The sequence below is a fragment of the Haliotis rubra genome, unplaced genomic scaffold, assembly GCF_003918875.1.
Source record: "Haliotis rubra isolate DU_JTF1 unplaced genomic scaffold, ASM391887v1 Scf56, whole genome shotgun sequence".
Lineage (NCBI taxonomy): Eukaryota > Metazoa > Mollusca > Gastropoda > Lepetellida > Haliotidae > Haliotis > Haliotis rubra.
The window spans coordinates 1359257-1382014 of NW_025767257.1; the positions used below are offsets into that span (position 1 = coordinate 1359257).

General features: G+C 39.9%; 1 protein-coding gene across 2 annotated transcripts in view; it reads right to left on the bottom strand.

The window, feature by feature from the left end:
• LOC124254002 (chitin synthase chs-2-like) overlaps positions 1-22758 on the bottom strand; it is a 63158-nt gene that overhangs the window by 16917 nt on the left and 23483 nt on the right. The window contains exons 1-3 of one of the 2 annotated variants that reach the window (XM_046687854.1): positions 15718-15957; positions 988-1271; positions 102-501 (exon numbers count right to left, since the gene is read on the bottom strand). In XM_046687854.1, coding sequence (XP_046543810.1) covers positions 102-501; positions 988-1271; positions 15718-15744 — 711 coding nt within the window. In that variant the 5' untranslated portion in view covers positions 15745-15957. Of the gene's footprint in view, positions 1-101; positions 502-987; positions 1272-15717; positions 15958-22758 lie in introns of those variants that run through there. The other variant, XR_006892361.1, reaches the window with a different exon arrangement.

Here is a 22758-nt window from a genome sequence, read left to right on the forward strand (position 1 = left end):
TGAGAAAGTGAGAAAGCATATGTTAAATATATACTGCTATATCTGGCAATTCCAATCTCCAAACACTTAACTTTAGGAAGAGATTCCATGGTATTACTTACCACCACCAGAGGTAGCACTTTCATTTTTCCTGTTTTTTTAAAGAATATTTTCCAGACACTTGATAACGCTGTGAAGAAGTATGGAGCACAGATGATGATGATGAGAGACCATATCCATTTTGCATCCATGTGGTAGGCGTCTGTCTTCATGTTGACACGTTTACTTGTGCCATTGACCACGTAATTCAAATAGAACTTCTCTGTAGGGTTGATGTAAAACGTTAAGAACAGGAAAGTTAATTTGGACATTGTTGCTGAGCCCAAGCAAAACAGGAAGAAGGCACAGCATAAAAGGACTCGTAGAAATTTATAGGACAAGTTCCATTTCTGTGTCTCCGAAAAACTGACACTGTCGCCGGATGATTCCTTGAAAATGTCCCATTTTGGTTTCCGTGGTGGCCTGTTTGTAAATGAAAACATATTAGATACTGTCCTCAAATGGCAAATCCCGGAATGTAGTGGTAGAAAAGTTCACCTACAGAGTATGTCGAGATCTGAGGTAGTGGTAGAAAAGTTCACCTACAGAGTATGTCGAGATCTGAGGTAGTGGTAGAAAAGTTCACCTACAGAGTATGTCGAGATCTGAGGTAGTGGTAGAAAAGTTCACCTACAGAGTATGTCGAGATCTGAGGTAGTGGTAGAAAAGTTCACCTACAGAGTATGTCGAGATCTGAGGTAGTGGTAGAAAAGTTCACCTACAGTGTATGTCGAGATCTGAGGTTTGACAACATACACATTCAGTTAGCTCACATTGAAATGATTCACTCACTTACCCTACAACACTCTTTCACTGACTCGTTCAGTCTTTCACTGACTGACTGACTGACTCACTCACTCACTCACTCACTCACTCACTCACTCAAAGTTAACAAGCAGAGTTCCATACTTCTCTAATGGTTCACCGGTGGTCTCAGGTGGTTCACCGGTGGTCTCAGGTTCGGAAATGACCACCTTGGGGTTAGTCCCGTGTTGTTCGGGGTCCTCCACCTCACTCTCGTCAGATGAATCATAGTCAGGGTCTTCATGAAAAGGGTCGTCTAATCCGAAACCAGCGTTGGCGTAGCTCCCGTCCCATGTTGCCCCAGGTGCCGTGGGTGTCAGATAACCGTAGTCTGTCCCGGGGGGCTGGGTGATCGGAGTATGCAAGAAGTTCATGCGAGCTGGTCGGTCCTGCGGAGAAAAGACGGGATCAACGACAATCATTAGGGTGAGTGAGTGAGTGAATTTTACGTCGCACTCAGCAATATTCCAGCTATATGGCGGCACTCTGTAAATAATCAAGTGTGGACCAGACAATCCAGTAATCAACACCATGAGCATCGATCTGCACAATTGGGAACCGATGACATGTGTCAACCAAGTCAGCGAGGCTGACCACCCGATCCCGTTAGTCGCCTCTTTACGACAAGCATGGGTTACTGAAGGTTCATTCTAACCCGGTCCTTCAGGGGTTCACAATCATTAGAAAACTAGATATTTCCAACCCTCATCTCCATTCTCCACAAGACCGACTTTGCCTCACAATCATGTCATGGCATTATACAGACTAGGCCAATGTCTTCAAGCTGTGAAAGGTAGAATAGATATTTATCGTCTAGTTAAATAACTTTCGATTAAAAGAAACAGATTTCCGTTCTTTATTGCTGGTGTATAGTGTTTCATACTCGTTTACAGTTTTTCATACTTGTTTATGGAGTTTCAAATTGGTTTACAGTATTTAATACTGGTTCATATTGTTTAATACTGGTACATACTGTTTAATACTGGTTTGTAGTGTTTCAAAGTATTTTATAGTGTTTGATACTAGTTCACAGAGGAATACATGTACGATTCACCAAACTGACGATATAAGCATAGACATATGCAAAGACATTCGCCTTGGGGTGACTATAAGAAGAATATCGCGACAATCAAAGTTACCATGTTCATGTTATGCATATGAATTGTGCAGGTCTGGACTGGCGATTTGCCGTACAAGTTATGTTTGCTGTCGTGCAGAGTTTATTATTCTCAGTCTTCATAATTTATAATCTACAGTAAGAGACCTAAGACACCATAAGAGGTGTGTAACATTCAAGGCGAAACACTAGGAACATTGTTTATTGTAAAGAAATTTACATTTCACTTCTGCCTTTGCTTTAACAACAGCTGAGGCTAATTTGATTTTATACTAAATTGTAGCGTGCTTATATCTTCTCATTAAAAAATCATCATAAATGTACAATGTTAATATTTTTCAAGTTACTTCACACGATATCTGCATTGTAGATTGTGTTGCTATTTCATTGATATCTTAGAATATTAAGGTTACATGGTCGTTGTAGGATGTATATGTAGATTAGGGGCATATCTCCTAGACGTTCCTGTGTACAGACTAGGGGCACATCTCCTGTAAAGTCCTGTGTACACAATAGGGGCATATCTCCTGTGAAGTCCTGTGTACAGAATAGGGGCATATCTCCTGTGAAGTCCTGTGTACACAATAGGGGCATATCTCCTGTGAAGTCCTGTGTACAGACTAGGGGCATATCCCCTGTGAATTCCTGTGTAAATACGAGGGGCACATCTCCTGTGACGTCCTGTGTACAGACTAGGGGCACATCTCCTGTGAATTCCTGTGTACATACGAGGGGCATTTCCCCTGTGAAGTCCTGTGTACACAATAGGGGCATATCTCCTGTGAAGTCCTTTGTACATACTAGGGGCATATCTCCTGTGAAGTCCTGTGTACAGACTAGGGGCATATCTCCTGTGAAGTCCTGTGTACACACTAGGGGCATATCTCCTGTGAAGTCCTGTGCACACAATAGGGGCATATCTCCTGTGAAGTCCTGTGTACAGACTAGGGGCACATCTCCTGTGAAGTCCTGTGTACATACGAGGAGCATTTCCCCTGTGAAGTCCTTTGTACAGACTAGGGGCATATGTCCTGTGAAGTCCTGTGTACAGACTAGGGGCATATCTCCTGTGAATTCCTGTGTACAGACTAGGGGCACATCTCCTGTGACGTCCTGTGTACGGACTAGGGGCACATCTCCTGTGAATTCCTGTGTACATACGAGGGGCATTTCCCCTGTGAAGTCCTGTGTACACAATAGGGGCATATCTCCTGTGAAGTCCTGTGTACAGACTAGGGGCATATCTCCTGTGAAGTCCTGTGTACAGACTAGGGGCACATCTCCTGTGAATTCCTGTGTACATACGAGGGGCATTTCTCCTGTGAAGTCCTGTGTACACAATAGGGACACATCTCCTGTGAAGTCCTGTGTACACAATAGGGGCATATCTCCTGTGAAGTCCTGTGTACACAATAGGGGCATATCTCCTGTGAAGTCCTTTGTACAGACTAGGGGCACATCTCCTGTGAAGTCCTGTGTACAGACTAAGGGCATATCTCCTGTGAAGTCCTGTGTACACAATAGGGGCATATGTCCTGTGAAGTCCTGTGTACACAATAGGGGCATATCTCCTGTGAAGTCCTGTGTACAGACTAGGGGCATATCTCCTGTGAATTCCTGTGTACACACTAGGGGCATATCTCCTGTGAAGTCCTGTGTACACAATAGGGGCATATCTCCTGTGAAGTCCTGTGTACACAATAGGGGCATATCTCCTGTGAAGTCCTGTGTACAGACTAGGGGCATATCTCCTGTGAAGTCCTGTGTACACAATAGGGGCATATCTCCTGTGAAGTATTCTGTACAGACTAGGGTTATATCTCCTGTGAAGTCCTGTGTACACACTAGGGGCATATCTCCTGTGAAGTCCTTTGTACAGACTAGGGGCACATCTCCTGTGAAGTCCTGTGTACACACTAGGGGCATATCTCCTGTGAAGTCCTTTGTACAGACTAGGGGCATATCTCCTGTGAAGTCCTGTGTACACACTAGGGGCATATCTCCTGTGAAGTCCTTCGAACAGACTAGGGGCACATCTCCTGTGAAGTCCTGTGTACACACTAGGGGCATATCTCCTGTGAAGTCCTTTGTACAGACTAGGGGCACATCTCCTGTGAAGTCCTGTGTACAGACTAGGGCCATATCCCCTGTGAAGTCATGTGTACATACGAGGGGCATATCCCCTGTGAAGTCCTGTGTACATACGAGGGGTATAGCCCCTGTGAAGTCCTGTGTACAGACTAGGGGCATATCCCTTGTGACGCCCTGTGTACATACGAGGGGCATATCCCTTGTGACGTCCTGTGTACATACAAGGGCCATATCCCCTGTGAAGTCCTGTGTACATACGAGGAGCATATCCCCTGTGAAGTCCTGTGTACATACGAGGGGCATATACCCTGTGAAGTCCTGTGTACATACGAGGGGCATATCCCTTGTGACGTCCTGTGTACATACGAGGAGCATATCCCCTGTGAAGTCCTGTGTACATACGAGGGCATATTCCCTGTGAAGTCCTGTGTTCATACGAGGGGCATATCCCTTGTGACGTCCTGTGTACATACGAGGGGCATATCCCCTGTGAAGTCCTGTGTACATACGAGGGGCATATTCCCTGTGAAGTCCTGTGTACATACGAGGGGCTTATCCCTTGTGACGTCCTGTGTACATACGAGGGGCATATACCCTGTGAAGTCATGTGTACATACGAGGGGCATATCCCCTGTGAAGTCCTGTGTACATACGAGGGGCATATCCCTTGTAACGTCCTGTGTACATACGAGGGGCATATCCCCTGTGAAGTCCTGTGTACATACTTGGGGCATATCCCCTTTGACGTCCTGTGTACATACTTGGGGCATATCCCCTGTGAAGTCCTGTGTACATACAAGGGGCATATCCCCTGTGAAGTCCTGTGAACATACGAGGGGCAAACCGCCTGGACGATTCCATGTACAACGTAGAGGCTAGCGGCAAACTGCCTGGACAATCATGGTACATACTTGTGAGCCGATGCCCTCTGGACCACCTTGTGTACCGGCACATGTCTTCTCTGCCGTTTGTTTGTAGGATAAATGACATGTGGGAAATATCCATATAATCGCCAAGTGATAAGGACTTCCCGGTACGAAAAAAATGTGTCAAATATTATCAATTCAATACAACATGGTCGAATATATCCGGACACACCCAAAGCATGTTGATTTTAAATTGGTACTTCACGTCAATGGCGTATACTTAGTGTTGTCAAATACATGGTGCAAGATAACAGGGAATAACAAATTAAGTGCTATCGGTTGCTGCATTCATCGATGTTTTTCTTTCTATTCACCTGACCATTTTTGACCTACACTTCCACCAGCATGTTACACGACACAATCATTCGCCACCTCAGATTTAGACTGAATGATTACCCCCAGACACAAAACGACTGAATGATTACCCCCAGACACAAAACGACTGAATGATTACCCCCAGACACAAAACGACTGAATGATTACCCCCAGACACAAAACGACTGAATGATTACCCCCAGACTCAAAACGACTGAATGATTACCCCCAGACACAAAACGACTGAATGATTACCCCCAGACTCAAAACGACTGAATGATTACCCCCAGACACAAAACGACTGAATGATTACCCCAGACACAAAACGACTGAATGATTACCCCAGACACAAAACGACTGAATGATTACCCCCAGACACAAAACGACTGAATGATTACCCCCAGACTCAAAACGACTGAATGATTACCCCTAGACTCAAAACGACTGAATGATTACCCCCAGACACAAAACGACTGAATGATTACCCCCAGACACAAAACGACTGAATGATTACCCCCAGACACAAAACGACTGAATGATTACCCCCAGACACAAAACGTATGCGATCCACTGATTGCTGTATGTACAGGACACCCTCGGAAACAGGGACGAACTCTAATCAAGCGAATGATGATCAATACAACACGAGTGTGAGGTTTATGCCACGAGTGTAAGGTTTATGCCATAAAACATGGATGAAAAGAAGGGAGTAGTAATTGTTGCGCTATTACAAATTACAAATTTGCCTGAGAATTGATGTTTTGAGTAAATGAAATGAACATCAACTTTGTTGTATAATAAGCTATATATTTGTATATACACACAGAAGAACATACAAGGTCAAGGCTTTTAGTAAGGTTCACCTAGTCAAATGTAAAGATTTAAGGGGACTGCCTCCCTAACTTGTCCGCAGCCCAGTTGTTAAACTGGCATCAAATGATTACCCGGGATAATCAAATGGCGCCGGCTGAACCATTGAGAAGTTAGGTGGTGTTTTCCTTCAACCAATGACTTGTCTTGCAGTGCTTCCGTGGAGGTAGGAGAGTTTAACATCGTTTAAACATTGGTTCCAATACAAAACTTATATTATCTCAATGTTGGTGATGGACCAGGAGACGTATGCCTCTGAAGCGACCTTCTTGGAGAGATCCAGTAGGTCATCCCCCTATATTTCGAGTGTATATCTAACAGAGTAAACAATCATTTACCTTGGAACAATATTTGGATATGTCACTTGTCACACAAGGGACTCTTGTGAAACTACGCAGCAGAAATGACATCAAGGAACTAAGCTATATGACCATTGTCCACATAAACTGACCAGTTGGGCTGAATTTGGAACAACCAAATGCATGATCAAGCAGATATTTGGTACAGACAAATTATTCACAAAATCTTAAGGTTGAACACAGCAACCAGCAGTGTATTACACATGATGCCGTAGGGTTCGGACGTGTGTACTTGGAGCTCCTGATAGCCCTGTCCTGTTCCCGGTTATGCCCCACATATGACGAACATGGCAATCCCATATGACAGACTCGCGTAAATAACAATCCAGTGTATGGTTACCGAGATCTATTTATGTGTGTTTACGGATATTCATGGATCATGGGCATACGGATGGCTTGAAAACTCTATAAAGCACGTCAACCAACAGGTAAATACCTATGTGTACTATCCTCTACTGATATCATAATGACTGAATGTGTCTCCCCCCAAACCTATTCTACACAGAATCCTGACAATGTTGATTATGATATTGTGAAACAGCTGGATGATATATTTGGGGAAAATGATAGGAAAACCTGCGAAGGAAAACTGCTTGGAGTCTACGATAACGACGATCAGGGACTCAATAATATAAGATTTTCTCTATATGATGAAGCTAAATCCGAATGTGAAGGAATACTTATCTGGCGTGTGAAGCGAAGTGGCCAAACTAAAAGCTTAGCTGAGAAATATGCTTCTGATGCTTATGTGATTTATAAGTTTATCAAAGGTGTAATTCCTGCCCATGTGATTCAAACTGATGTTCTGACCAGACAAAAATCTGTTCAAGATAAACCAGGACACGAACATGTTCATGAGAAAGACAAAGACCTATTTGGGAATATGATGTCAAAACTGATGTTTATTCATGACGACATGAACAAAAAGTTTGAAATTGTGTGTAAACGTTTAGCAGAATTTGAGGACAGATACAATAATGATATGGTCAGACTCCTTGATGCATATGATGCAAGAGTCAGTGAAACAAAACACTATGAAGCTGAAAACCTAGCGTTGTTGTCCAAAGAAAAAGTGTTGAAAGCGGAAAACCTAAAACTTTGCAATCTACTTAAACAAAGTGAAGCAGAATTGAGAGACTGTGAGGACACTTTCATTACAATGCTAAACTCTATTGATAAGAGTGTACGTGCAGTTGACGGGAAGATGGATTGCATAAACACAAGAAACAAGTTATTGTATTCGGACACTGTAAAGCTAGGTAATCAGTTGTCAGATGCTGACTTTGACGATATCCACAAAGTGCATGCTCAAACCCCAAGCGCACCCACAGCAGCACAAGCCCATCGTATGCCAAGTTCACCACAGGTTATTGTTCGCAAGGATACACCAATCACTCCAACCGACAATGACGTAATCATCTGTGAACACTCTCACCCCTACGATGAGCGTGCTGATAATGAAACCCAGAGCAATACAAGGAAAGCCAGAACTGTGACATTCAACAATGAGTGGAAAAAGTCATTTAGTGGTGTTTCGAAGCATAGGAATAAACGTTTAGTGCTAAGTTATGTCAGGGCTGACAAGTCTTTTGACATCATCAAAGACGCTATAGTGGATTACGCTAAAGACCGTGGCGTTGTGATATCTCATACCAGATTGATGAAGCATTGGGACAGTTCGCGTAACCCGACATACACCATTCGAATTACAGTCACTAGAGACTCTGCTGACGTCATCATGGATGACGACTCTTTCTGGCCTGAAAACGTGAACTGTCGGGAATGGGTTCCGAATAATACATGGTACGGCGATAATGGACATGAAGGTAACGGACAGTAATATATGTCTTGCAATTTATACATACTGATTCTTGTAATGTCATTATCTCGTGTCATTACATGGAATATTCGTGGTGTTACGAACTGTTTGTCGGAACTCAAGTATAAACTGGATAGCTGTGATATACTGTTCCTAAGTGAACACTGGCTGAATGACAATCAGAAACCAATTATAACTGATCTTCATGACGACTTCCATGTGTGTGTCAAATGCCAGCAGAACCATTCTTCACCTAGAGGAGCTGGTGGAGTTGCATTGTTCATCAGGAAGCAAGATAGTTGTAGTGTCTCGATATTAAATATACCGAACAGTGAACACATCATTGGTGTTAAGCTGACTAAATGTGGCATTCCAGTGTATATAGTTGGTGTGCGACTCCCATCGTCTAATGTCATGGACACTGTCTACGCAGAAGAACTCCATAATGCTATGGATGTATACGATACCTGTTCATATCATGGACAAACTGTAATACTAGGTGATTTTAATACTGACCTTCGGACTCTCTCAGCATTAAAACCTCGAGCTAAGTGTTTGCAGAGAGCTTTGAAGGAACGTGACCTGATCTCGATTGTACCACTAGACAATCAAAATGCTTACACCTACACTAGTAAATGTAGACAGGTTAAAACTATGATCGATTATGTTTTTGTTAACACTGATTGTAGAAGTAGCATTGTTGGCTATGATATTGACTATTCCATCCCGTACTCTGTCTCAGATCACCACCCTATACTTATTTGTATGCATGTAACTGATGATGTACGTCAATATCACTATGGGGGTGAAAAGTTAAACTGGCGAAAGGCCAACAGCATTGATCTGATGCTTTATCGCTATGAGACTGAAAATTATTTCAGAAATGTCAGTTTAGATATAGCTGATTACAACACACCAGAGGAGTATATTGAAGCCTACCATAATTTCATCCTTGATTCATTACATGCTTCAGCCAATATCAGTATTCCTGCTTCAAAATTTCAATCCCAATTAAAACCCTACTGGAAGAGGGATAATTTAAAGCAATGTCATAACGACATGCGACACGCACGTAAAGAATGGGTCCATATGGGTAAGCCACGAAATAAGGACGATGTACACTACGTAAAACATAAGCAGGCTAAGAGAATCTTTCGGAAAGAACATCGCCGATCAAAACGTAAACTTCAAGATGAAAAGTTCAGGGACATTTATGAAGCAACCGAAGTTGATATTCAGGAATATACCAGAGTTACAAAAAGTACAAACGCAATAAAGAACAAGTTAAAACCCTTGTGTATGAGAACGATACCTGTGACACTCCAGAAAGTATCTGTAACCTATTTGCCAAGTACTTTAGGGATCTCTCCCAGCCGTATGAAGATATCAATTTTGATCAAGATTTTACCTGTTTTGCTAATAGTTTTATTGAAGATCTTGTCACAAGACAAGACGTTGATGACTGTAATGACACCAGTATGAATCTTTTATGTCCATTTACTGGTGATGAACTATTGAAAACTGTAAAATAATTGAAGGCGGGTAAGTCCCCAGGCCCGGATCATATTGTAAATGAGCATGTTAAATTTAGTGGAAGATCACTCATCAACCACCTTCTTACGTTTTATAATGATATTGTTTCTTATGAATATGTTCCTAAGTTGTTTAGTGTGGGGAATATACTCCCAATTCACAAAGGCCATGGTAAAAGTAAGGATAACCCTTCTAATTACAGAGGGATCACACTTACTCCAGTTTTAGGTAAACTTTTGAAAGACTGCTTTTGAATAGAATCGAAAGCTGGGCAACAGAAGTAAAGAATTTTCCTCACCCTTTTCAGTTTGGTTTTAGAAAAGGTGCTGGAGCAGAGACCGCATTATTTACGCTCCAAGAAACTGTTGCTTACTACAATGAAAGAGAAACGCCAGTATACTGTGCATTTGTCGATAATGAAAAGCATTCGACCGGGTTTGGCTTAATGGTCTTTTCCTAAAACTGCACAACTTTGGAATTAAAGGTAAAATGTGGAGACTTTTATACATACTTTCTTCATTAATGAAATCACGTATTAGCATTGGCGGACATATTTCGGATACCTTTGAAATACGTCAGGGTGTTGGGCAAGGACGGGTCCTATCGGCTTGGTTGTTTACATTGTACATTAACGATCTGTTAAATGCTGCTGATAATTCAGGAAGAGGCTTAAACCTGCCCTGGGCCACTACCCCTGGTATCCTACTTGCAGATGATACAACCCTATTAAGTTGTACACCCGATGGTCTTCAATGTTTATTGAATGTTATATCTGATTATGCAAAATCATGGCACCTTAGGTTTAATGCTGGTAAAAGTGCCTTCCTTCTGTTTGGTGATTATCATAAACACGAATGCCCAGAGCTACATTTGGGTGATCATGTTATTAACCGCAAAACCGATGTCGTATATGCGGGCCTGTACATAAACACTGCTAAATCTACCCTTAGTCGTACTGTTTTAATATGTGAAAAGCTTAGAAAGCTAGTCAATGTTAACCACAATCATGGATTGTATTTTGGTGGTCTTCACCCTATGCATGCTGTACGCATATGGGAACGTATTGTACTACCCTGTGGTCTATTTGCCTGTAATATGTGGTGTAACATATCAACTAAAGAATCTAATATGCTTGAATGTGTGCAAAAATACTTCTGTAAAAAGTACAAAGGGTTCTCTAAACGCACGTGCTCGGTCATTGCCAGAGACTGTCTTGGACTTGTATCACTCCGTGCGTATATTGATCAGAGAGCATTATTGTTCCTGGGAAGACTGCTTAACACTGATATTAGTTTCATTTTCAAACGAATTCTTCACTATAGATTAGCTCAAGATGATTGTAAGGATAGTATGCAAAACATGCTGAAGTGTAAATCCTCTCCTTTACACCATATGTTATATCTTACCTGTAAATATGATCTTAATGAATATGTTGACATTTATCGTAACTCATTGGTATTTGTTACCAAAAATCAATGGTCAAATCTTGCAAGAGATAAAGTCTCAAAATTTGAAGCAAATGTCGTTACCTCTGAGCTTAACTACAGAGTCAATCTCCACAGATACGCTCTCCTACGCAATCCAGCTGCTGGTAACAAACTTTGGTTAATAGCTCTTAATGATTCAGATTATTTCTATGACATATCCTACCTTATCCGTGTCGGCACTTTCGCTATACAATCTAAAGAATGCTTATGTGGCACATATGCTTATGACATTGTAAAACATGTATTTCTCTTTTGTCCAAAACGGAATGTAACAGAGAGCGACTACTTAGCTCCCTCATTGATCTATTGGATGTTACAACCTTTGTAAGTGTTTGGAATGATGATGATGATGATGCACTGATTAGTTTTATACTTTGGGGAGTGCCAAATGACAACATTAGAGATCTTGATATTGATCTATGGATTCAATGTATGAAAATCACGAGTAAAGCTGTTCATGAATGGAAACGGTTTTTCATCACATGTTACTAGATTCACACACATACACACACACACACACCCATATATATATATATATACATATCTTTAAATGTTTTTGTATTGTATAACTTTCATACACTTGTACCTTGTAAAATGTAATATCTGCTAAATCATGCATATGTATCTTCAATTTTGGAGGAAATAAAGACGATCTATCTATCTATGCGTTATGTAATGTAGGCCATCGGACCTGTAATACTAGGTGATTTTAATACTGACCTTCGGACTCTCTCAGCATTAAAACCTCGAGCTAAGTGTTTGCAGAGAGCTTTGAAGGAACGTGACCTGATCTCGATTGTACCACTAGACAATCAAAATGCTTACACCTACACTAGTAAATGTAGACAGGTTAAAACTATGATCGATTATGTTTTTGCTAACACTGATTGTAGAAGTAGCATTGTTAGCTATGATATTGACTATTCCATCCCGTACTCTGTCTCAGATCACCACCCTATACTTATTTGTATGCATGTAACTGATGATGTACGTCAATATCACTATGGGGGTGAAAAGTTAAACTGGCGAAAGGCCAACAGCATTGATCTGATGCTTTATCGCTATGAGACTGAAAATTATTTCAGAAATGTCAGTTTAGATATAGCTGATTACAACACACCAGAGGAGTATATTGAAGCCTACCATAATTTCATCCTTGATTCATTACATGCTTCAGCCAATATCAGTATTCCTGCTTCAAAATTTCAATCCCAATTAAAACCCTACTGGAAGAGGGATAATTTAAAGCAATGTCATAACGACATGCGACACGCACGTAAAGAATGGGTCCATATGGGTAAGCCACGAAATAAGGACGATGTACACTACGTAAAACATAAGCAGGCTAAGAGAATCTTTCGGAAAGAACATCGCCGATCAAAACGTAAACTTCAAGATGAAAAGTTCAGGGACATTTATGAAGCAACCGAAGTTGATATTCAGGAATATACCAGAGTTACAAAAAAGTACAAATGCAATAAAGAACAAGTTAAAACCCTTGTGTAAGAGAACGATACCTGTGACACTCCAGAAAGTATCTGTAACCTATTTGCCAAGTACTTTAGGGATCTCTCCCAGCCGTATGAAGATATCAATTTTGATCAAGATTTTACCTGTTTTGCTAATAGTTTTATTGAAGATCTTGTCACAAGACAAGACGTTGATGACTGTAATGACACCAGTATGAATCTTTTATGTCCATTTACTGGTGATGAACTATTGAAAACTGTAAAATAATTGAAGGCGGGTAAGTCCCCAGGCCCGGATCATATTGTAAATGAGCATGTTAAATTTAGTGGAAGATCACTCATCAACCACCTTCTTACGTTTTATAATGATATTGTTTCTTATGAATATGTTCCTAAGTTGTTTAGTGTGGGGAATATACTCCCAATTCACAAAGGCCATGGTAAAAGTAAGGATAACCCTTCTAATTACAGAGGGATCACACTTACTCCAGTTTTAGGTAAACTTTTTGAAAGACTGCTTTTGAATAGAATCGAAAGCTGGGCAACAGAAGTAAAGAATTTTCCTCACCCTTTTCAGTTTGGTTTTAGAAAAGGTGCTGGAGCAGAGACCGCATTATTTACGCTCCAAGAAACTGTTGCTTACTACAATGAAAGAGAAACGCCAGTATACTGTGCATTTGTCGATAATGAAAAAGCATTCGACCGGGTTTGGCTTAATGGTCTTTTCCTAAAACTGCACAACTTTGGAATTAAAGGTAAAATGTGGAGACTTTTATACATACTTTCTTCATTAATGAAATCACGTATTAGCATTGGCGGACATATTTCGGATACCTTTGAAATACGTCAGGGTGTTGGGCAAGGACGGGTCCTATCGGCTTGGTTGTTTACATTGTACATTAACGATCTGTTAAATGCTGCTGATAATTCAGGAAGAGGCTTAAACCTGCCCTGGGCCACTACCCCTGGTATCCTACTTGCAGATGATACAACCCTATTAAGTTGTACACCCGATGGTCTTCAATGTTTATTGAATGTTATATCTGATTATGCAAAATCATGGCACCTTAGGTTTAATGCTGGTAAAAGTGCCTTCCTTCTGTTTGGTGATTATCATAAACACGAATGCCCAGAGCTACATTTGGGTGATCATGTTATTAACCGCAAAACCGATGTCGTATATGCGGGCCTGTACATAAACACTGCTAAATCTACCCTTAGTCGTACTGTTTTAATATGTGAAAAGCTTAGAAAGCTAGTCAATGTTAACCACAATCATGGATTGTATTTTGGTGGTCTTCACCCTATGCATGCTGTACGCATATGGGAACGTATTGTACTACCCTGTGGTCTATTTGCCTGTAATATGTGGTGTAACATATCAACTAAAGAATCTAATATGCTTGAATGTGTGCAAAAATACTTCTGTAAAAAAGTACAAGGGTTCTCTAAACGCACGTGCTCGGTCATTGCCAGAGACTGTCTTGGACTTGTATCACTCCGTGCGTATATTGATCAGAGAGCATTATTGTTCCTGGGAAGACTGCTTAACACTGATATTAGTTTCATTTTCAAACGAATTCTTCACTATAGATTAGCTCAAGATGATTGTAAGGATAGTATGCAAAACATGCTGAAGTGTAAATCCTCTCCTTTACACCATATGTTATATCTTACCTGTAAATATGATCTTAATGAATATGTTGACATTTATCGTAACTCATTGGTATTTGTTACCAAAAATCAATGGTCAAATCTTGCAAGAGATAAAGTCTCAAAATTTGAAGCAAATGTCGTTACCTCTGAGCTTAACTACAGAGTCAATCTCCACAGATACGCTCTCCTACGCAATCCAGCTGCTGGTAACAAACTTTGGTTAATAGCTCTTAATGATTCAGATTATTTCTATGACATATCCTACCTTATCCGTGTCGGCACTTTCGCTATACAATCTAAAGAATGCTTATGTGGCACATATGCTTATGACATTGTAAAACATGTATTTCTCTTTTGTCCAAAAACGGAATGTAACAGAGAGCGACTACTTAGCTCCCTCATTGATCTATTGGATGTTACAACCTTTGTAAGTGTTTGGAATGATGATGATGATGCACTGATTAGTTTTATACTTTGGGGAGTGCCAAATGACAACATTAGAGATCTTGATATTGATCTATGGATTCAATGTATGAAAATCACGAGTAAAGCTGTTCATGAATGGAAACGGTTTTTCATCACATGTTACTAGATTCACACACATACACACACACACACACCCATATATATATATATATACATATCTTTAAATGTTTTTGTATTGTATAACTTTCATACACTTGTACCTTGTAAAATGTAATATCTGCTAAATCATGCATATGTATCTTCAATTTTGGAGGAAATAAAGACGATCTATCTATCTATGCGTTATGTAATGTAGGCCATCGGACCATGATTTCAATCATGGTGACACATGAGAAGTAAAGATTTTTGCCTTGAAAAATGAATTTCCATTGACATGTTATGTACATTAACACATCATATTTATGGATTGACGATAATTTACAGTAAGTTTTAACATTATTTTCTCTAATGTCACTATAATTATCACATACAGGTAGAAAATTACATTCTTTTCGAGTCAATATGTTAAAAAAACATACAATCCGTTATTCTACTGCCGATTTACCATAACGCCCCGTTTTAAATACAAGCGAATGGATTTCTACTCAACACACTTCAACAGTAATAGTTCAAATCACATGAAAGATAGAAGTCTTCAAATCAATCATACAACAACATTTTCAAAATAATATTTGTTTGTATAGATAACTTTGAAAGCGTCAACTTACCTCCGACATATCAAATGCATCAGCCATCGTCCCTGGCTTTTCGTCACTATAAAAGATCCTGAACTCAATTAGGACCAGTGCTAAAATATGACGAGTTCTCTTGGTAAACACGTCTGATTTACCATTGAATACCAAGAGAATACCCTAAAGTAATAAATGGAAGTGGTAAGATAACTTGTAGTAGTCCTCCAGTTATAAGCCGGGTCGGTAGCAGGTCTGGTCTGAGTGTTCGGTATATACCTAACTTCAGTATTCTTATCAAACAGGAAGAGGTTTTTGTTCAGATTAGGTGTATCCAGTACGTATTACGTATTGGTTAGGGTACAGATAAGGTGAACATGTGACTGGATCATAGTGAGTGAGTGTGACATGTTGAAACATGCCCTTAATAACCTTTAACTCTGTAAGTTTGATGAAGTTAATGAATACAGGAATCCTGCGGCCTTCTTCTTTACATTTTATTGACGAATGTATTCAGATTTTATTGACGAAGGTATTCTGGAGTTGACCATCACGACGATTCAGGCAGAAATATAGCGATTAAATACTAGCATTATTATATGGCTCTGAGACGTGTGGTCAAACTCCCCATTTAACTGCTTGCAAGAAATGTTCCATTGGCAATGTAATTGTAAATGCTTTCTACCGTTATAAATGGGCTTAAATACTCACCTAAACGTATGGAAATTCACTGTGATACCATTCATAAGAACATTATGTACGAAATCTATGTGTCTACATTTTGTGTATTCTTCACAAAGTGTTGGATATGCATGGATTACTGTTTGGTGGAGATAGCGTTGCTTTTCTTGAACCATATAAGAAAAGTTGCAATTGATATGTATCATCAATCTTGGAATAGTACCATAGAAACTAAGATTAAATCCTTATTCGATCGTAAATCAGCCTTGTAAGAATCAGAAATGACCTATTATGTCTATATACGATAGAGACCTGGGTTGTTAAGACTGAGGTTTAACGAAAGGAGATGGTAGGGGACAGATTAAAGTATACGTCTTTGTAACCTGGACATAGAAGCACAATTATATTTTACTTGCTATGCAATTCCTACAAGAACATATGACAGCTCTGGCTGCCTGCATTGTGACAATCAGAAGTAGTATAAATGTACAACGCTTCTGTCTTCGAACCAATTGTAATAAGAACATTTCGTTAATACATGTAACAAGCCAATGGCATGAAACAACGTTTGGCAAATACAAGAATAACATGATGGAAGTTCAGTACGAATATGTTTGCAGGAAAGGTTCATTGGCCCCTGGTCTTTATACGAATTAACAGAGTTGAACTTGAACTGAGGATGTGCAGGTAATAATAACTGTTGTTGGTGATATTGGATGTGTATGATGCATTAACGAATACAGGAAACGTTTAATGACCCTCGTACATGCACATTGTAACTCCGACAAATCCATACACAAACTTGGATGTATAAATATTGCCGATAAAGAAAATCTGTTCAGGCTCTAGACCTGCAAAAACGTATCCGTCTGTGTTCCTTTCTTGTATTTACTGGCTGGTCGCTAGGTGGCCCTCGTAGCACTGGTGTGTCGTAAATCTAGCTTATGTCGGTTACCATATTTATTGTGCACAGATCCCTTCAGGAATAGGCCATGTTATCAGTGGTGTCGGTTTCAATACATCGTATACTCTATTTCTTTTGACCTGACCGGCAAAGAACGAATACACCAATGTTTGGTGGTAGCTGGGAACTAAGAGGAAATAGTTTGTCGATGGTAATGTATCAATCTAAAGTTGTCAACAACAGTTTTACTTTGGACCTTTAGTTTGCATTGATTTGCGACTGTTGCAAGTTGGTCAAATCCAGTTTTCAAGTGAATATTTTCTTTATCATTTAGAACTCAAGTTCGATATAAGCAAACTTTATACAACCAGACAACTTACAACAAAACTAAATTCTGGATTAATTCTAACTAATTACGGTTTAAGCGGTAATGGCATTTGATGTTGATTTCTAATCTTCTTTATAAGCAAAGGTCTTGCCAACTACGCGGCTGAGCATATATTATATACATTAAACAAATCAATGTATCAACTAAACATGGGTCAATAGTGCCACTTTTGGTGGAATCACCTACTCAGGTTTTTGCTGTAGTGTTGAAAGTGTACCTGGGAAGTACCTAAGCCATGTATATTCCTGACAACATATGCACAATTTAGTGAAATTATGTATATTGAGAAAACTCACTATCCTAGCATGAAGCTGGTGAGGGGGCGGACCGATTTACGTTGTGTTCATAATGGTTTATTAGTTAACTCTGCACGGGTAGAAAACATAACAATATATAATCCTGAATACTATCTGAGGAGATTAATTTATTTACCCATGAAACTTCAAAAGTCGTATTATTTGATCGTAAATATAGAGTTGATTATGTATATTAGGAGTGGTCATGTACGTTACGTTACTGTGGCATGGCCTTAACATTGTTTATTTGTTTGTGTGTTGTTGAATACTGCACTCAGCAATATTCCAGCTATATGTCGGACATGGCCTGAAGAAGTACCCTGTAGTGAAACCGTTGGCCTAGGGTCCTAGTGTCAGTTTAGATATATTTGGGGGCGGTGGGGTAGCCTAGTGGTTACAGCGTTCGCCCGTCACGCCGAAGACCCGGGTTCGATTCCCCACATGGATACAATGTGGGAAGCCCATTTCTGTTGTTCCCGCGGTGATATTGCTGGAATATTGCTAAAAGCGGCGTAAAACCATACTAACTTACATGCATATATATGTCTGCATGACCTTCATTAAACACAACACTTTAATGTGTTCATCTGTGCTGATGAATCAAACGCACTGGGGTCTAATCTGTTAGTTCAAACGTTTTGATTACTCGGTGGGAAATCCACTATACATCTGAGTGAAAACCCACTATACATCTGAGTGAAACCACTATACATCTGAGTGAAACCCACTAAACATCTGAGTGAAACCCACTATACATCTGAGTGAAACCACTATACATCTGAGTAAAACCCACTATACATCTGAGTGAAACCACTATACATCCACTACACATCTGAGTAAAACCCACTAAACATCTGAGTGAAACCACTATACATCTGAGTGAAACCCGCTGTTATTAGTCAAAACAACTAACCACCCCAATGTATGTTCCATGTTTGTCCTAGCGGTAGTTTAACACCCCGAGATTGTTTGTTTTCGGTATGTGTAGTAGGCATGAATCAGTGGGCGTTGATATAGGGTTGTCTGTTGGGTAAACACTTGCTAGGTTAAACTCATGGTGGAGCAGTCACATTGTTCTAATCAAACCTTTATAGCTTTACGACCAAAGCGATGACACCTACTGCCACGGAGTGAGGTACCCATGGAATGTCATCCCCATAAACTTCCCAAATCCTGAAATAAACTTCCCAAATCCTGCAATGATATTCCAGTTATATACCTGTAAATAATTGAGTCTGGACCAGACAGTCCAGTGATCAACAACATGAACATCGATCTACGCAATTGGGAGACGAGGACATGTGTCAACCAAGTCAGCGAGCCTGACCACCCGATCCCGTTAGTCGCCGCTTACGACACGCATGGGTTACTGAAGACCAATTCTAACCCGGACCTTCGCAGGTTGCACATGGTGGAAGATATAATAGACACATGATTCTAAGATATAGTGTGGTGGAAGATATAAACATGTGATGGAGGATAATGGACACATGGTGGAATATATAAACATGTGATGGAAGATATAACAGACACACGATGAAAGATATAGTTTTTGTGGTGGAAGAGACGATACAATAGACATACGATCGAAGATGTAGACATATGGTTTAAGATACAGACATATGGTTTAAGATACAGACATATGGTTTAAGATACAGACATATGGTTTAAGATACAGACATGTGGTGGAAGATAATAGGCACATGATGGAAGATATGGTTTCCGTTGCTGTATGCCTGACGTAGAATTTTTATAATACAGAAAACCTCACATAATTATGTATCCCTAATATACGGTTACATAAATATGACAACTGTTTATATATTACCTTCAATTAACTTCGAGGGGATAAGGGTCATATTTGCCCTATTTAAACCCTGTACACTTTGAGCTGTTAGACACAAATCTAAACATGTTTAGATCCTAAACGCGTCAAAACTATGGGCCGGCGAATGTGTTTGAGTTTGCGTTTAGGATCGAAACACATCTTGGACAATGACAGAAGACAACGGTATAAGATGGAAGGTAGTTAGTTAGAATGTCAGTATTAGTGATTATGTGGAGATCTATATCAGTATATATGGGTTAAACAAATACATGCATATCGTATACAGAATAATATATTGATTATGTATGTGGTTATAACAGTGGTTGTAGAAATTTGAGTGGTCGTGTATAGGCTAACATTATACAACAGCATTATACTAGGACAGTCTGGATAGATGAATGTTACTTTACGTCGCAGTCCCAACTAAGCATGGATCAATGGTGTCGGGGCACGGAGATAGAAGTCAGGATTAGGTTACACATTAAAACTACCCGATCCCAGTTTTATTCGACTAGCATGAAGAAAAAATAGAACTTTATGTAAAGCGGGTGCGTCATTAGCAGTTCCTGACACGTGTTATATGACAACCAAGAGACGCAGCTAGGCTATGAAGAGTGCAGACTGTGTGGGTTAGTTGAAGAGTGGGTAAACTGCTGCTTGTACAAGTGTATATCACCTGATAACCGCGTGGCGGGTAAAAACCCCGGTTGTCGTCGTGGCTGTCGTATGCAGGAACCAGACGTCCCTGCTGATGCATGGTGAACAGTGAAAGAATGTGTTAGAATCAAAGAATACCGTTGAAATAAGAAACCCGGGTGTTGAATTTTGGACTTTGGACTTTAAAGGTTACACTGACCATTTATGGCTGATTGTATTTGCAAAATGGTGTTTACAGGATCATAAATCACCTGATAACTGCGTGACTCATAGTAATCCCTGGTGTAGTCGGGGTCGTCGTACGAAGACGTCCAGTGTCGTTGCTGGTGCATGATGAACAGTACAAGAACAATAAGAAGCAATGTGCTTAGGAAGTATAACCAAGAGAACAATCAAATATAAAGAAGGAATTCCATCCACCAATGAGGCCAGAGCGTGAACAGTTTTTTCGAAAAAATGAACCTTTTTTATTTGACGTCAGCAGGTATTAGATAAACAAATGCTGGTTAGAATGAACTTAGAGAATATGCAGACAAATGCCGTGTGTAAATCAATAAGGGAATAATCCCACCATAATAATATTATGTCTGCATTATGTCAGCTTTTGTTAGCAATTCTACTTCTTAACCAAAACTTTCACCGCAAATAATATATGAGATATTAGAACGTAAAAAAAGGGGCATGTATATCCCCCCAAAGAGGCTGTAAACCTCTCTCTCTCAGACTCTAACGGTTTATCTGCAGTATGTCAAGTGATTAGCCCCACCTGATAGATGTCGGAGTGGTGGCCACGCCCGTAGCGAGGAGGGGGATTTCTCTGGAAGGAATCAATATTCATGATCATCATGTTCAGTTTTAATTCATCATTGACATTCTTTTGTATACTTAAATAAGATAAATAAGTTACATTTACGTTGTGCATTCTACAGGAGGTAGACATTTATTGTTTATAAAGTTACACTCACAAATGAGTGTGAGCCGGTGGTGCTTGTGTTGACTTTAATAATGTATTAGTATCTCAGGTTAGTGTTTGTTATCAGAGGAACAATATCAGCTCTGGCGCTTCCTGTTTTGTCTTGTTCCTGTACGGGAATATTTCATCAGATTTACGCATTGAACATCTACAACGGCATGAACGTCAACCGGCACAATTTCCGGAAAAGGAGTCGTATATTATAAGGATGTTTAGTAATGATATGATTCAGCATTGTATATACACTGAGTGATATGTAACAGTCATATACACTTAGTGTAAAACAGTAGTTCAAAGCTGATGAAGTTCACAGAATGTGCTACATTCTTAACAAAGATATTTTACACACGTCATGCTGTAAAATACAACAAATATGTAAACCGTTTTCGTCAATTTGCTCAGAATTATCTACTCAAGCAGTATTTAATGTTACTGAAATATGTCAAATATGGTGGGGCTTGGTGGGGCGTTTCTTGGGTTAGGTTGATGGGAGCGTCAAGATAAAAGTGAGTTTGTGATCAGCTTATGCATTTCCTCATCAATATCAAAATTAAATGAAGAGCACTATGCTGACTTCATACCCTTGTTTTACCAGAACTGGTTCAACTTCAACCGGTTCTTATGGTATAGGTCTACTAATAAGATGGAAGGTAACATTGGGCCCCATTAAATGTAATGAATGCTGAAACATTCAACAAAATTGATGATAGCAGTTTACATATTTGCTACAAGGAATGACTGATCGGTCCTGTGCCGAACATGGATGCAATTGCGTAATTCTCAAAGAATGAACATTGAAAAATGGGCAAGACTGAGGAATGTGCAGCCATCGAATACGGGGATAAAAAGGACATAACACCAAAGCTTTTCATGGAGGCATGAGTGCAACATGAGACAAGGGCTCGGCCCTGTGCTGAGTTTAGTTTTACGCCGTACTCAGCAATATTCCAGCTACATGGCGGCGGTCTGTAAATAATGGAGTCTGGACCAGACAATCCAGTGATCAACAGCATGAGCATCGATCTGCGCAATTGGGAATCGATGACATGACCTTTAAGCATATTAAATTCACACCACGGGACGTGTAAAGCAAAGAAAAGATGTTCTCTTCGAACAAGACAATGCTCAGAGCACAAATCAGTTATTGCCATGGCTACAATCAATTTGTATAGCAATCGTGCATCAACGTGGAAGTGGATTAATTTGAGAAATCAATCATTTCAATGACTTTAAGTAAAGTCTTTCCATGTTAGGCTCAGAACTTCGCAATCAGTTTCGTACCTTCATCTACCACAGACTTGTTACTATGAGGTTAATATGAAAAAGAACTAAAAAATCTGAAGTAATATAACA